Source organism: Nilaparvata lugens, chromosome 3 (assembly GCF_014356525.2).
Source record: "Nilaparvata lugens isolate BPH chromosome 3, ASM1435652v1, whole genome shotgun sequence".
Classification (NCBI taxonomy): Eukaryota; Metazoa; Arthropoda; class Insecta; order Hemiptera; family Delphacidae; genus Nilaparvata; species Nilaparvata lugens.
The window spans coordinates 11,107,785-11,122,931 of NC_052506.1; the positions used below are offsets into that span (position 1 = coordinate 11,107,785).

General features: G+C 34.9%; 1 protein-coding gene across 2 annotated transcripts in view; it reads left to right on the plus strand.

Annotated features, from left to right (window-relative positions):
• Nucleotides 1-2,447: 2,447 nt before the first annotated feature.
• Nucleotides 2,448-15,147, plus strand: part of LOC111046468 (U3 small nucleolar RNA-associated protein 6 homolog) — a 45,744-nt gene continuing 33,044 nt past the window's right edge. For both annotated transcript variants that reach the window (XM_039425358.1, XM_039425359.1), the window contains exons 1-3: nucleotides 2,448-2,705; nucleotides 8,290-8,416; nucleotides 10,120-10,260. In XM_039425358.1, the coding sequence (XP_039281292.1) occupies nucleotides 2,611-2,705; nucleotides 8,290-8,416; nucleotides 10,120-10,260 (363 nt within the window). In that variant the 5' untranslated portion in view covers nucleotides 2,448-2,610. The remainder of the gene's footprint in view (nucleotides 2,706-8,289; nucleotides 8,417-10,119; nucleotides 10,261-15,147) is intronic.

A 15,147-nucleotide genomic window follows, 5' to 3' on the forward strand; every position in this document is an offset into this window, starting at 1 on the left:
TCAACTCAATCTTCAACAGAACTTCAGAGTCAATCTCAGATATAACAGGTGGGAGAGGGTTCAATATTTTCCTGCTCATGTGATCAGGACTACCTTGGAAAAAAGACGTTCTATGAGCATCTAGTCTTAGAGCATTCCTAGACCTCGTGTTGTACCCGTGTATATCCGATCCTCTAGCCCAGGAAGCTCTATGTTTGAGTCCATGTAGTGCAGCTTCGAGTATGTATACAGGGAAGCGTCAGAATCCTTGCACTTTGGAACAGTGGTTTGCAAGGAGTTCTGGGAGGTTTCCCCAACATCATCCTGACCACTCGCCTCTGTGTCTTGAATACTCTGACAATTCCAGTTGATGAGCCCCAGAAGATCAAGCCGTATGTCAGTAAAGGTTGAAAGTAGCCATAATAAGCCGAGAATACTACTTTCTTGATCACACTCATCGTTAATCTTGAGAACTTTACATCAAAAGAGTACTTGGAATGATGTTTTATTTTAACTTGACCACGTACCTTTATTTAATGACTCATTATGTGAACATATATCATAGCCACCTCTAATACATGTATTAGAGGTGGCTATGCATATACATACGACTCAAAAGTGTTGTGTATGCGTTCCTTGAGAAATCATGTCGAACAACGAAACTATATTCACGTATTTCAAACTATCATTCATATTAACTCGAAACTAAGTGATCACAAGCAACTTCAATATATCAAATATCAATACTGCACGTCGCAAAAAACCGAGTTATCTTCGAATAAACAGGAACCAAAAACCAAAAAGTACGTCAGGCCATTCTCATTCTTATCTCACGCATTCTAATCTCGTCACTATTATAGTGTGGTTCGGAAAACATTCCAATCATTCTAAAAATCTAAGGGCAAGAAGGACAGAACCCTTGTACCCTTCAATCACTTTATAAAAAAGTCACAAAAGCAGAAAAACCAGAGACTTGGGTTTTCTTTGAAATCTTGCAGTGAAAGTATTATTCAGTGCAGAAGTTTTCTTTATATCAACAAGATTTTATATCACAAGAGTTCACGAAAGAGTGATAATTTTTTATTAAAGTACCTATAAGAAAAAAAATAAACGTAGAAAACTTGATGTCTGCACAATGCCTAGTTTTTCCGAGTGTTATCATGAAAAGCTAGGGCTCATTTGAATTACTATGCATGACTGTACCTAGATAATAAATAATCCTTTGATAGAAGAAGTAACTTTGTCTCCCAAATTGCTTAGAGGTCTACTGTCTTTAATAGAATAGAATACAGATTTTTTGTGATATTGAAAAGCAGTATAAATGAATAGAAATAATAATCTAAATGTCAAACTACTGTATAAGCATATGGAATATATATACTGTAGTATATAACATACAGCACAATAGATAGATTCAACAAGGAGACTGGCTTGTAAGCATAGTTCCGATTCTATTCTCACAATTTGCAATATCACAACATTGTACTTTGTTTTTTTTTCTGTTTCGTACACTATTTTCAACCGATAATCATGAAAATGGTACCAAATTGTTCAGAAAGATTTGCATTTGGGCATCTCTTGCCTTAGGCCTACCACCAAATTTCAATTTTCCAACTATAAAATGACATTAATTAAAAGTCGATGAACTTGGAGAAAATTTGGCAAAGTTTGACCTTCAATAGAAAAAAATGGGTGATATCAAAATTTGGAGGTAAGACGTGAGATGTCCAAATCTTTCTGAGAACAATTTGGTACCATCTTCATGATTATCGGTTTGAAAATAGCGTCCGAACAGAAAAGAACGGAGTGCCTGTTTTAGCCCTTTTTTCCGAACAGGAACAGTGCTCTTACGATGACTCGAATACGCTGCGCTTCGTGTTGATAAAACAAAATTGGATTCTATTTTATGCCTATTTTCAATTGAGAGAAACCGTCATATTATTTCTGGGGGTTTTCCGGAGATTCCGGCACTCAAATCAAATCAAAATCAAAAAAATTTTTTTTTTGACTCCGGGTGATCCGGCGCGATACGGTGCTGACTGAAACCGAGAGCACAGAATAGGTAGCCTAGAGTGGCGAGGGTGGTTTGTATTGGTATTGATTCCGGGTGATTGGTGATCTATTCCGGGGAAACTTTTGGGTAATTCCGTCAATTGCCATTGGCATCACTGGTTTGTTCATTTTGGCACAGATTCTGGCACATTCTACATACAGTATGGAAACTCGGCTTGTGCCCTGGCACAAAAATCCGCCTTCTTGTTAGAAAGTTCCGCATTGTAATATAATTTTGGAGGCTCGGATCACTTTACTGATCCGGATCAATTGATCTCGTTCACTGACGTGAGCCAATCAAAAGACCAGGATTGTAATCTCTGACAAGATGGCGCAGTCACGTGACGTGTCTGATATTTGTGCCATGTAAAAAGCATTGGTTGGATAGGTGTTTGATTACTAGTTTTCATTCTGTATCTATTCTGAGATTCTGGTTTGTGTCTACTGTCTAGTGTCAACTTTCAAGTCAACTCAACAGGTCTGATCTGAGTTATCTGAGGTCAACACCGAAATTGAACTACCTAGTGCATAGTACATACCAAGTACTATCTTATAGGTTAACCGGCTTAATTGTACATCATGGCTATGGCAGAATCTAAAAATGAAGGTGAAGATCTTCATGATGAGTTGGAGTTGATGGAGAAGCTGGATCTATTCACAAAGGATGAGATTAAGTAAATAATAATCTGTTCTATTATTCAATTATATGATCACATTTGTACACTTGCTTGCATGTCTTGGGTACAGTTCACATAATCCTTTGAGTCTATAGTCCAAGAGATATTACTATTTACACGTCTCTCTCTCGAAAACAGAGAGGCCCGTTTGCCTTCACTGTTTCCTTCATCAATCATTCCCACTACCTAACAGCATACTACTCCTTATTAATGTGTCATTATCCAATTGTTAGCAGCATGATTAGTCCTCTCCACTTCTCTGTCAATGCTACAAACTGTAGAAGGATGAAGCCAGATGTGACCTAACCAAGCCTTACCTGATGGAAACTGAGCAAGCCCAACCTCACCTAAACTAGCCATAACTAACCGCACGTAAGAAAGATCTTACCTAACCTAATCCAACCAAACTGAACTTTATATTAGCCTACCCACACTAACATAGCCACCTCTAACACAAGGCCCCGGCCTACGATATTGCAACGTCGCAGCGTAGGCCTAGAATCTTAATACATGATTGGTGAAAAAGATCAGCTGGTATTTTAAAAAATCTTTTTCACCAATCATGTATTAGACTCTAGGCCTACACTGTGACGTTGCAATATCGTAGGCCGGGGCCTTGTATTTGAGGTGGCTCTGACACTAACCATGTCTAACCTAACCAAGCCTAATGTGATAGTTGAACTAGGCTAGGTTAGATTGGTTAGGCTACTGGCTGCACTTTAGTATATGGACCGTGGAATCTAGCATTGAGACCTACATAGATCGATAGAGGAAATCAAGACGAGATCAACTATGTATAACATTGTTGTCGATTTCCAAGGATTAGCTGAAAAAACATGGCGGAAAGTTCAAAATTTTTATATCAAATTTTATTTTTAATATTTTTTTTATGGCTACAATATTTTTAAAACCAGTGCTATCTTATGTAAAATTTGACGAGAAATCTAATGAAACTAATTTCAGGTTCGTAACTTCAGTAGTTTTTGAGATATTGCAAAAAAATGTGCGAAAAAGTGCAAATTTTTGGTTTAAAAGAGGTGAACCGGTTTGCATGGTGATTGATAGGTATTTTAATCGGCTACTAACCGATTGGGCTTGGTTGCGATACTTGCCTACATATTGCGATACTTGTTCTCAAACCCCTCAAATGTGTCTTGATTGTTTCAATGCAGTGCACTAACAAACAGAATAATTCAAGATCAAATTGAAGAGACTGGCATTTCTACCTAATTATAGTTTTTCTTTCCAGATAGGGGTGTTCAGACAAAAAATAAATATTTGATTATACTTTTAACTTCCTAGGCTGAGTTTCTCAGAAATTTTTACCTTATTTCATTTTTTACTATTGTATTACTGTAAATGTTTGCCTGATTTCATTTTTTACTATTGTATTACTATAATTTACTACTTGAAATGATTATTTACTAGACAATATTTCCAGAATAAATAATTTTTGTTATGATAATTACATTTTTTCATTTACTTTGGTAAAGACAAAGTCTGTGCCAATTTGCTCAAACCACGGGCCAAACCAAGTACACATACATGTTCACTGTGGGCCACGCTATAGTCTTGCCATTAGAAATGCATTTGTAGTCATTCAATGAAATATAACATCCTGAGTCTTGGCATTCAATGTGACAAGTAGGTTAACAGGGAGATTGACAAGAATAGTAACAGCATTCACATAGATGACACACCTTAAGCTGCGTACAGAAATACGCGCTTCCAACCCGCTCCGCGCACGATCCGCATTCGTTCCTCCATCGCTCTGCAGTCGCTCCGCCTCCGCTCTGCAGTCGCACCGATCATGAACGTTACGGGAGATGTTAGCTCTTCTCGCGTTCCACTCTTGCTCCCCGGTCGATCATCAATCGATCTGCTCGAGTGACGTTCGGTTGCGGAGCAGAGCGAAAGTCTGTACGCACCTTTACAGTTCACAACTTAGTCAAAAATGAGGAGCAGCCCTTATATTGAACATTCAAAGTATTCAGTCAATGAATAATATGCTCTCTCCATCAATTTATTCTTCACAACTTACTTGAATTTCATTTTTGGCAGCTCTTCAACAGCTGAGGAAAGACTGTTGTAAATTTTTATCTGCTGAAATAGGTGGCTGTCCCTTGTTTTAGAAAGCCTTACCTGTGGGATTGAAATATCATTTCTATGCCGGGTTGTGTATTCATGATTGTTTCCCTTACATGAGTAAGATTCTAAATAGGTTTTGACATGCAGATAGCTACTCATTATGAAAATTGAAGGGTCTGTCAATATCCTCATTCTTCGAAAGCTTTCTCAAGCTCTCTGTTTCTCAAGTTGTCTAACACTCTCATTGCCTTTTTTTGCCATATGTGTGTGTGTGTGTGTGTGTGTGTGTGTGTGTGTGTGTGTGTGTGTGTGTGTGTGTGTGTGTGTGTATATGTGCGTCTGTGTACACGATATCTCATCTCCCAATTAACGGAATGACTTGAAATTTGGAACTTGAGGTATACTTTTGGTCCTTACGATATAAGTATTCGACACGAACAATTTCGATCTGATGCAATTCAAAATGGCGGCTAAAATGGCGAAAATGTTGTCAAAAACAGGGTTTTTCGCGATTTTCTCGAAAACGGCTCCAACGATTTTGATCAGATTTACACCTAAGATAGTTATTGATAAGCTCTATCAACTGCCACAAGTCCCATATCTGTGAAAATTTCAGGAGCTCCGCCCCATCTATGCAAAGTTTGATTTTAGATTTCCAATTATCAGGTCTCAGATATAATTTAAACGAAAAATTTCTAGTGGAAAAGATTGAACATGAAAATCTCTTCAATTAATGTCTAGTAACATTTTCACCTAAAATTTAAAATAAGCTCGAGATCCGAGAAAATGTTATTATTTCAATTGCAAACTGTTGGCAACTGTTGATTCTATTGAATTATTCACTATGAAAAGATAGCAGACTTCGTGTGTCTCCTGCCTTATTGTTCCGTCACCAGCTGGCTCAAATCTTTGAATAGTAGACTTGAGATGCGCGGTAACACTAGCGTCAGGTGATCAATTTTCATAACGGCAAGGAAAGTTGTGTGAGTGCACCACACCAGATTTTTACCTATATAAGTTGAATGTTGACCCATCCTCTGTCCACTATTGTGGATGTTCAGGACATTATAAAAATCTAATCTAATCTAATCTACATATTTTCCTCCACTTTTCTTAGAAGACCCATCTCTCTGTGTTACAACCTTACTTATATCAAGTCAGACACCTGCATGATCAGAAATGATATCTTGCGGCAGAATAGAGACATAAAAATACTCAGAAGAAATGTTCAAATGAATGCTGTCCAAGCAGGCATTGAAACGAGTTGGAGTTTTGTTAGAACTGTAAAGATCAAATAATCTTGAAACACCCAGCAGCTCTAAAGTTTCTCTACTATTCTCATCCAAAAGATTCACATTTAGATCCCCAGCCACAGCCAGCCAATCTCGTTCTTTCTCATGTACTTATTGACATGAAGAAGAAGGTACTCAAGACTCTCAACAAAAATCTGAAATTAGCCTGTGGTGAACGATAAATGCATAGAATTATTAGATTGGACTTCGTCAACCTAATAGCCGATGCTTCACAAACACTATCCTGACAAAAGTTTGATACGTCAATACACTTGAAAGAGTGCCTGTTTTAACAAAAATTGTTGATCCACCATAAGATGTTCCTCTCGCATAAATACTGGTTAATACAAAACTGTCAGGCACATAACTAGTAGTTCTGTGAACAGTAGACCTCACGCAGTATTTTCATCCACAAGTACCTGATTGAAACTATAGACCTTATGGAAATACAGTATTAGACTGGCTTCTCCACACATCTGTGTAATCACTTGTCAGCTGATTTATGATGAATAATTCAAATAGTCTGATTTTTACTCTAATATTGGCGTATGAAGGAGGCTCCTTTTTCCTTTTATATTATCCTTGAAATGCAAAATTTCCAAAAACCTTGTATATACGTCGACGCGCAATTTAAAAAGGAACATACCTGTCACATTTCATGAAAATCTATTAACGCGTTTCGCCGTAAATGCGAAACTTATAAATATATAAACATTTAAACATTAAGAGAAATGCCAAACCGTCGACTTGAATCTTAGACCTCACTTCGCTCGGTCAATAATCAACTTCTTCTTTACATAACCAATGTTCATTTACACACACTACGGTATGACAGTAGGTTTTGAGCCAAGAACTGCCTCCAACTGACCAAGCTTACCTCTAAGAGATCTTATATTGAGCAGGAAAATGTTTTTGTCACCTTTATAAAAAGGAGCTCTATTCTGAGCCTTGTCGTTATTTACAAGTTTGAATAACTGCTGCTAAAATGTCCTTTTTATATAGGTGACATAATTATGTTGACCCGTTTATGTACTAAGTTAACTGTACTTTTGTTCGTTCGTTCGTGTCAGGTGGTTATATATGCCAATATTTGAGTGATAATCAACTGTTACAGCAGCTTTGTCATTAAAGATGAAGAGGTCATATCTTGTGCATTCTGGAGCAAGACAGCATTTTAAGAGGTGGCCTCATCTGATTGTACATCAGCACAGTCGCAGTGCAGGTCGTCAATCTGCCTTCAGGTTGTGCAGTTTTCTCCTGTGCAAGCACATTCAGCTCTGAGTTAACTGTACTGAAGCGAAGAAATTTTACAACACAGTCTGAGGAATTTGTTCTTCTTTCTCGATCCCCTTCTGCCTCACAGCGTAGGGTGGTTTGAAGATTCCTCGGCCCAGCGTCTCCACTCCCCACGATCCTCAGCCAATCTTTTCATCCGCTGCCAGTTTTTACCCCTAGCAGCCCCCATTCTTTCGACATTGTTTTCAAACGTTATTCTTGGTCGTCCTCTTTGCCTCACTCCAATAGGTTTCATTTCCCATATTTGTTTGGTCTTTCTCTCGTTTGTCATCCTTGTTACATGACCGAACCATTTCAACTGCCTTTCTTGCATTTTGCCAACCAGGGGTTCAATCTCCACTTCCTGCCTTATGACTTCGTACCTTATCCTGTCTCTTCTTGTTTTTCCCACAATCTTTCTAAGGAATTTCATTTCAGATACTCTGATTTTTTGGGCTTGCCTTTCAACAACTGACTAGCTTTCTGTGCCATAGAGGATAGTAGGTACATACACTGCTTGGTATATTCTCCTCTTCGCCGTTTTACTGACTTCTCTTTTACCCAATAGAGTATTATTTATTGAATAAAATATATTATTGGCTTTTTTGATTCTATTCAGAACTTCACTGTCAATCCTTCCATCTCTTCTTATTTTGACTCCCAAGTAATCATATTCATCTTCTTGTTTCATTTGTTTTCCTTCCAGAAAAAGTTCTATTTGCTCCTCTTCATCTTTCCCAACATGCATTAGCCTACTTTGCTTTTATCAATATTAAGCTGCATTCCTTTCCATTTCAGAATCTCATGCCATTATGAGGAATTTCAATTCCATAAATATTAAATTGCTAATTTTATCAGGAATAGGCAGCATGTTGTATTTCCATGAATATGTGCGAGGTAACGGTTTTCTCCATTTTTATTTACAGAACAATTAAAAAGAAGAGGGAGGATTTCGAAGCCACGTTGGCTCGTCACTCGAGTAACAAAGAGGATGTTCTCCAGTACATTGAGAGCGAGGTAGCAATTCTCAAGACGGTTCGATCTCGAAAATTGGTAAAGTCGTGATTTATTTATTCAATTTTAGTGTTAAGGTGTGTACAGACTTATGCGCCACGAACATGAGAAAAGCGAAATGCCTCATCACTGATGATAAGCAAAATGCACTTGTTACGCATAAGTGACGCGTAAGTCTGTACGCACCTTTAGATGAATAGCATGTCAAACGTAATTGAAGCATTGAATTGGAGAAAACTCTCTATTCAGTGCAATTTGCATAATTACACTGGTAAAGGCTTAATTTGTTAATTCGTAATCTCTGAATCTTTATGAAAAGCTCTGATCTTTATGAAATAATTTGATTGTTTTGAGGTACATAGCCCAATAATTTGATTGTTATAATATAGCCTACATAGTCTTAAATGTACCTACAATAGCCCAATAATTTTATTGTCATAATGTACATAGCCTTCATGAAGTTTAATAATAGTTTCACCATCTATTTTATTTCTTGAAGCTGTAGGCTATTCATTCATTCATTTCAATACTGTATTTTGTCTTGATATATAAGCGGAGTTGGATGATTGGTTAAAATAGTTATTGAATTTAAGTTGAGAATAATCCTCATGATTCATAATACCCATGATGTAGGTACTTTAAACTTTCCTTTGCGAATCTATTCCATCATAATTCATAATCATTTTTAATTATTCCATTCTATCATCATCATTATTTTTATTCTTTATTTTTCAATCTAGTCTGTAAACGCATATTTTTATCATTATATATTTTAAATAATTTGCTGATATTTCATTTATCTAATCTGATCTAAAATCTTCAAGTTTATAATATTCCTCTAAATAAGGCAACTATCTATTACGTATTTAATTTGGTAATTTGGATTGATTGATTGTAAAGAACTTAAGTACATCTTTATCTCTCTCGCAGTGTCAAAAGTAATATCTTTCTGATCTTTGGTATGTTATTGACCTTAGGTATAGGTATGTCAATATATTTCTTTTTAATTGTTTGGTTTGTAGCTACAACTTTTAATTTTGTTGGGCCATGTTTTTTTTGCATAATTCTCATTGTAAATGTAATTTCAGTTACCCCTTGATAATAATAAAATAATGTGTATTCAACATTGTTGCTAGGGTGATTTACCGGTAGTAGTGCAATTGTTTTTTTTTATGGTTTTACAATTAATAAATTGTAAATTTTCAAACTTCTTCGTTCTGTCAGAATATCCTGAATAGTTTTGATTTTTTTCTGAATAATTATTGCAATATTATAATCATTAACTCACCCTTTATCTTGATAATCTGTATCTATTGGTAATTCGAGATCTCCTGGTTCCATTATACATGACCAATACAATTCATATATATTACTATTCATTCATAGTTGAGTATGATATTGTAACCTATGTTTTAATGTATAAATAAATATTTATCAATTTTATTACTATAAATAATATAAAATCAATATAAAAATGGTAAATTTTGAATAATATTCTGATTATATTACAGAATTTAGGGGTATAGGACGTTTTGGCAACTCTATGGCTTATCTATTTTTAACTTTCAGTGATAAAAAATACTGAGTTCGGCAAAGTTAACATTGCTGCTCAAACTTTGCCAAGACATAAGTCATTCAATATTATTACTTTGAATGAATGAATTATTTTTCGAGGGACAATACTGTATTCATGTTCAAACTCTCTCACGTGCGCCTTTCAACTGGATCTTCAATGCTTACAGGAAAAAGAACTGCCGTCAAACAAATCCACTATCGAATATGCTATCGCTAATCGTGTCAAAAGTTTGTTCAATGATGCAATACGAAGATATTCCGACGATGTTAAAATTTGGATATCCTACGTCAACTTCTGCAAGCAAATTGTAAGTTGTAAACTCTTTAATATTTTCCAAATAACGTGAAATTTTTAAAAAAATTCTAGAAATAAACTGATGAAATTAAAAAAGTCCTTGGCGTTACAGCTCATTTAGAGCCTTGACCTCCTTCAAAAAGCCTCTCCACTCGTCTTTATCGGCAGCCTTACGTCTCCATCCCCTGACACCCAGCTTCCTAATTGACCGAGCGAAGTGAGGTCTAAGATTCAAGTCGACGGTTTGGCATTTCTCTTAATATTTAAATGTCGCCTAGATGTCTTCTAGTTTTCTCGCGCTAAATTCCGGAAAGCGTTATATGATAATTAAATCTTGTGTAAGCATGATCTGATCAAATAAATAGTTAGTGTATCAGTGTGGATGTGCTTATGGTTTGGGACGTCGTTATAACTGCGCGAGGTCTACTGTTCACAGAACTACTAGTATTGTAAGCAGTGTTTCCTGCTCTGTTTAGGGTTCTTATATTCCAGGTAGCAAGGAAAAGTTCTCTCTTTTTTCTGGGATTTTTGCGTCTTTCGGTTGTTCCTATTTTATTATTAGTTGTCCGTGTATTTTTCCTGTTATTCCGGTCCCATTCCGAGGCTTTTTTTAGTTTTCGTAACAATACTTTTTTACATGGCAAGGGGGTTAGCCTTGCGCCCAAACCCTAACCTGGAGGACCAGGGTCGTTTTTATAGAGTCGTTATCTCCTATAGTGAGGTCCACGTAATGACAGTATTTGATCAATTTTAATTTTGCTATCCTTGTCTATCAATTGACAAAGCCGGTGGTAATATCCTTTTTTAGGTTCACAACGATGCCAATTATGTTTTTGACAGTGTAGAAATATAATTAATTAATACAGAGAATCGGCATCGCTATTCTTTTATCTTTATCCACTGCCATTATAACGTGGACCTCACTATAGACACTTGCTTTCTCTGCACCTCTCAGAATGTGCCTAACCTGGATTTGATTCGAGTTAACTCCCTAGGCTCTTCCGCCGTTGGAATTTCTCCTCATCCGCCTTAAGGTAGGCGCACACAGATCGTCATCGGACGGATGGCACGCATCGGACGGATCGGATGATTAGATTTGATGCATTGTTTTCAATTGAAGTGCGCATACCTATACGATGCGGATAGGTATCTGCACTCCAATTAAAAACAATGCACAAAATCTAATCAACCGATCCGTCCGATGCGTGCCGTCCGTCCGATGACGATCTGTGTGCGCCTACCTTTAGAGGCCGTTGACAGGTTCTGGCGAGGTGCAGGACGACTTGAAATGGGGTGATCAGATGCAGCAGGGTCTCTTGCATAGGATATCTGCTATTCTGTTCTCGCTGAGGTGTTTCATTGATTGAGTACTTTATTTATCCCATTCTTCGGAAAGAATATTAAAAATAGACATTGATATGTCCAAAGCTCCGCCAATTTATGTAGATGAATAACAATATAATTATCTATAGTTATTATATTATAAATTGCTTTTTCATATCATATACAGTTCAATAATTATTTTCTTAGTCTAAATTATGTAAATTCATCCATAATTTTGCTGTATTGTAAGCTATTGTATACTAGTAGCTCTGCGAACAGTAGACCTCGCTCATGAATACAACTTTCAATCTAACTTACAATCAACTTACAATCAATGAGAAGGGCCAGTACAGTAATTACAGTATATTGTGAAGATTTAGCCATGTCATCTATTATTTTCTCAATTGAAAGTGCTAGAGGCACTGTTTCCAGGGACACTGGACTTATCAAGGAGTACCTTTATATCAAATACATACCTTTTAAATGAAAAAGATTAAGAAATTGTCAAAAAACCACAGATTCATTGATACTCAGAAAGACCGATTTTGGTCATTATCAGAGATTGACAATGGTGTAATTACCGAAACAGGTATTTCTAAGTATCAATAAATCTGTGTTTTTTACAATTTCTTGGTCTTTTTAATTTAATGTTAATAATTACCACAATATCAACTTCTCAACTACACAAAAAGGAAAAAAAATACCTTTATACCTTTACATACAAATTTTTCTCTACAACTGCAGTATTGGACTCCAATACAATAAAGATTTTTTAAAATAATTTATCCAATTAATTTGTTAAATCAATTCAATAATAATAATAATAATAATAATAATAATAATAATAATAATAATAATAATAATTTCAATTTCAATTTATTTCATTTAAAGTTACATAGTATCATATACATACAGTGTTTTGTTGCTCCTCTAGCTTAGAGCTAATTGAGGAGTATTCAAATTTCATACTACATCATAATAGTTATACATTCCATAATAACACTGCAAATGAAAATTTTTGTAAAGTGTTCAATAAACTAAATTGAAAGTCTATCTGGGATTATATTAAAGTTCTAATTTCTACCACTTGAATCACAACATTAGTCACTCTATATTCTACTAAATCGGTGATCAACCTTGCAGACATTATTGTCTCTTGCATTTAGGTGGCTGTGAACAGCTGACTAGCTGAACCAACATGCACATCAACAATAATTTTACAACACACACACAGTCATAGAATGCAAAAACATAACCTATCCTCCAAAAAAACATTTATTAGCCTATACTACAAACTGTAATATACACTCTCTTAATCATTTTCACTGCTTCTAAAGCACTTTTTTGTTTACAATATTAAAATCATTCTTATTATTTATTCATCCATAGTTTTTTCTTTTCCATTTCCCATTGTACAGTGCAGTTTGTTATTGTCTACTATGTGCAAACTAACCTATCTACTAACTAACCTATTAGAATATTATCAATAATCTTCAACATATATTTCTATTCAAACAATTCCTATAAAATAATTCTTAAGTTTAGTTTTTATTTCATTTCTTTGTAAATTTTTCAATTCTGGTGGCAAATCGTTCAACAGGTAAGGGATTCTGTATTTTAATAGGTTCTTACCATAATTATTACTATAACGCTGTGCTCTAAATAGCCTATTTCTCAAACCATAACTTATTTCGTTTATTTCCCTTAATTCATCTTCAAAATAATGTCTGGACAAATCAGTGTATTTTGCGAGAGATTCTGGTGTCATAATACCCAATATTCCAAGCTCGACTCCATTAAATAATGTATTTGCTACTCTTCTAACTACATCATACAACGGCTGTCTCAAATACACTGGTGCTAAACTATGAATTGTAATACCATAGAATATTATACTTTGAATCATAGAGAAATAGATAATTCTTTTAATATTTATTGGAAAACAGTGGCTAATTCTAGAGCATTTGTATAAAGCAGCTTTCATAATTCGCAGCATCCTATTATTGTGTGAATTGAATTTCATGTCTGCATCAAAAACAACTCCTAGATGCTTAATATTCTCACTGTATTCCAAATGCTGACACCCGCATGTGTTTCTCAAATTATTATATCTTAGACATTCTGCTTTATGGCAAATTAATTTATAATTGTACAAACCTACGTTAATTCTAGGATTTCTAAATATAATTACCTTTGTTTTCTGTGAATTTATCTTGATACCGTTGTTGAAAAAATATTTATTAGCCAAATTGAGATCCTCTTGCATGTATCTTATGCCCATCATTAGATCAGTGTGTGTCATATATAGCAGGTTGTCATCCGCATACTGCAGCACCTTACTTTTGAAACTGAGACTAGCTAGATCGTTTACGTACAGATTAAATAGAACAGGAGACAAAATGCTGCCCTGAATAAGTCCACAGGATTGATTATAATCGGTACTAATATATTCACCTATACTAACATGTATTTTTCTATTTTCAAAATAGTTTTCAAACAAGTTGAATAGCTTTCCACGAATACCTATTCTATTGATTTTTTGTAACATAATTTCATAATTAACCAAATCATATGCTTTTGTCAAATCTGTTGCAACAGTTATGACAAATTTATTGTCATTTAAAGCTTCAAATATATTTTCTGTTAGTTTTTCTAATAAATCTATTGTTGATTTTTTGGAATAAACCCATATTGAGCATTATTTATTATGTTCTGATTGATCAGGTATTGATTCAATTGCATACAGATGAAATGTTCTAGAATTTTCATAATTACTGAGATTGATCCTATTGGCCTATAAGAACCTACATTTTTCTTTGCTCCATTCTTGAAAATTGGTCTGAGATGTGTTATTTTTAGACGCTGAGGTATTTTTCCTGTTTCAATTATCCTATTAATCAAATGCATCAGGATCAGCTTTAGATAGAAAATGTTATTTATGATATCTTTTGGCCTAATTTTGTCAGGTCCTGCAGATGATCTATTGTTTAGTTTGTTAATGATACTATAAAGTTGATGTTCTTTCATTTTTTTAAAATTCATACTCATCCTATCCCCTATTGTATAGTTACCTTCTTTTAAATATGGTATTATATCAAAGTGTTGCCCGTTCATTTCTGTTGTAATTTCTTCTATTTTTTCTTTAAAGCTGTTTTTAAATTTCTCTGTTAGGTTCATAATTTGATGATCTTCATTGATATTGAAATTTAACTTAATTGATTCCTTTAGAGACGGCCTATTCTTCTTATTTATAAAATGATTGATGATTTCCCAAATTTTCTTAGTATTGTTGGAGTTATCATTGAAAGCCCTATAATAATATTTCCTTTTCTCATTACGAATCATGTCTGTTAACTTATTTCGTATGTTTCTAAACTGATTTCTCAAATCCACATTATGTTTATCTCTTTTAACCATTTGCCATAAATAGTTCTTTCTCTCTATCATCAGCTTAATTCTATCATTGAACCAGGAATTATGTAGTTGCTTAGTTTTTTGTTTAACCTTTATGACACTTTTAGCATATATATTTTCGAACCTCTGAACTATATCATTATAAATATCTGATGGTTCTCTT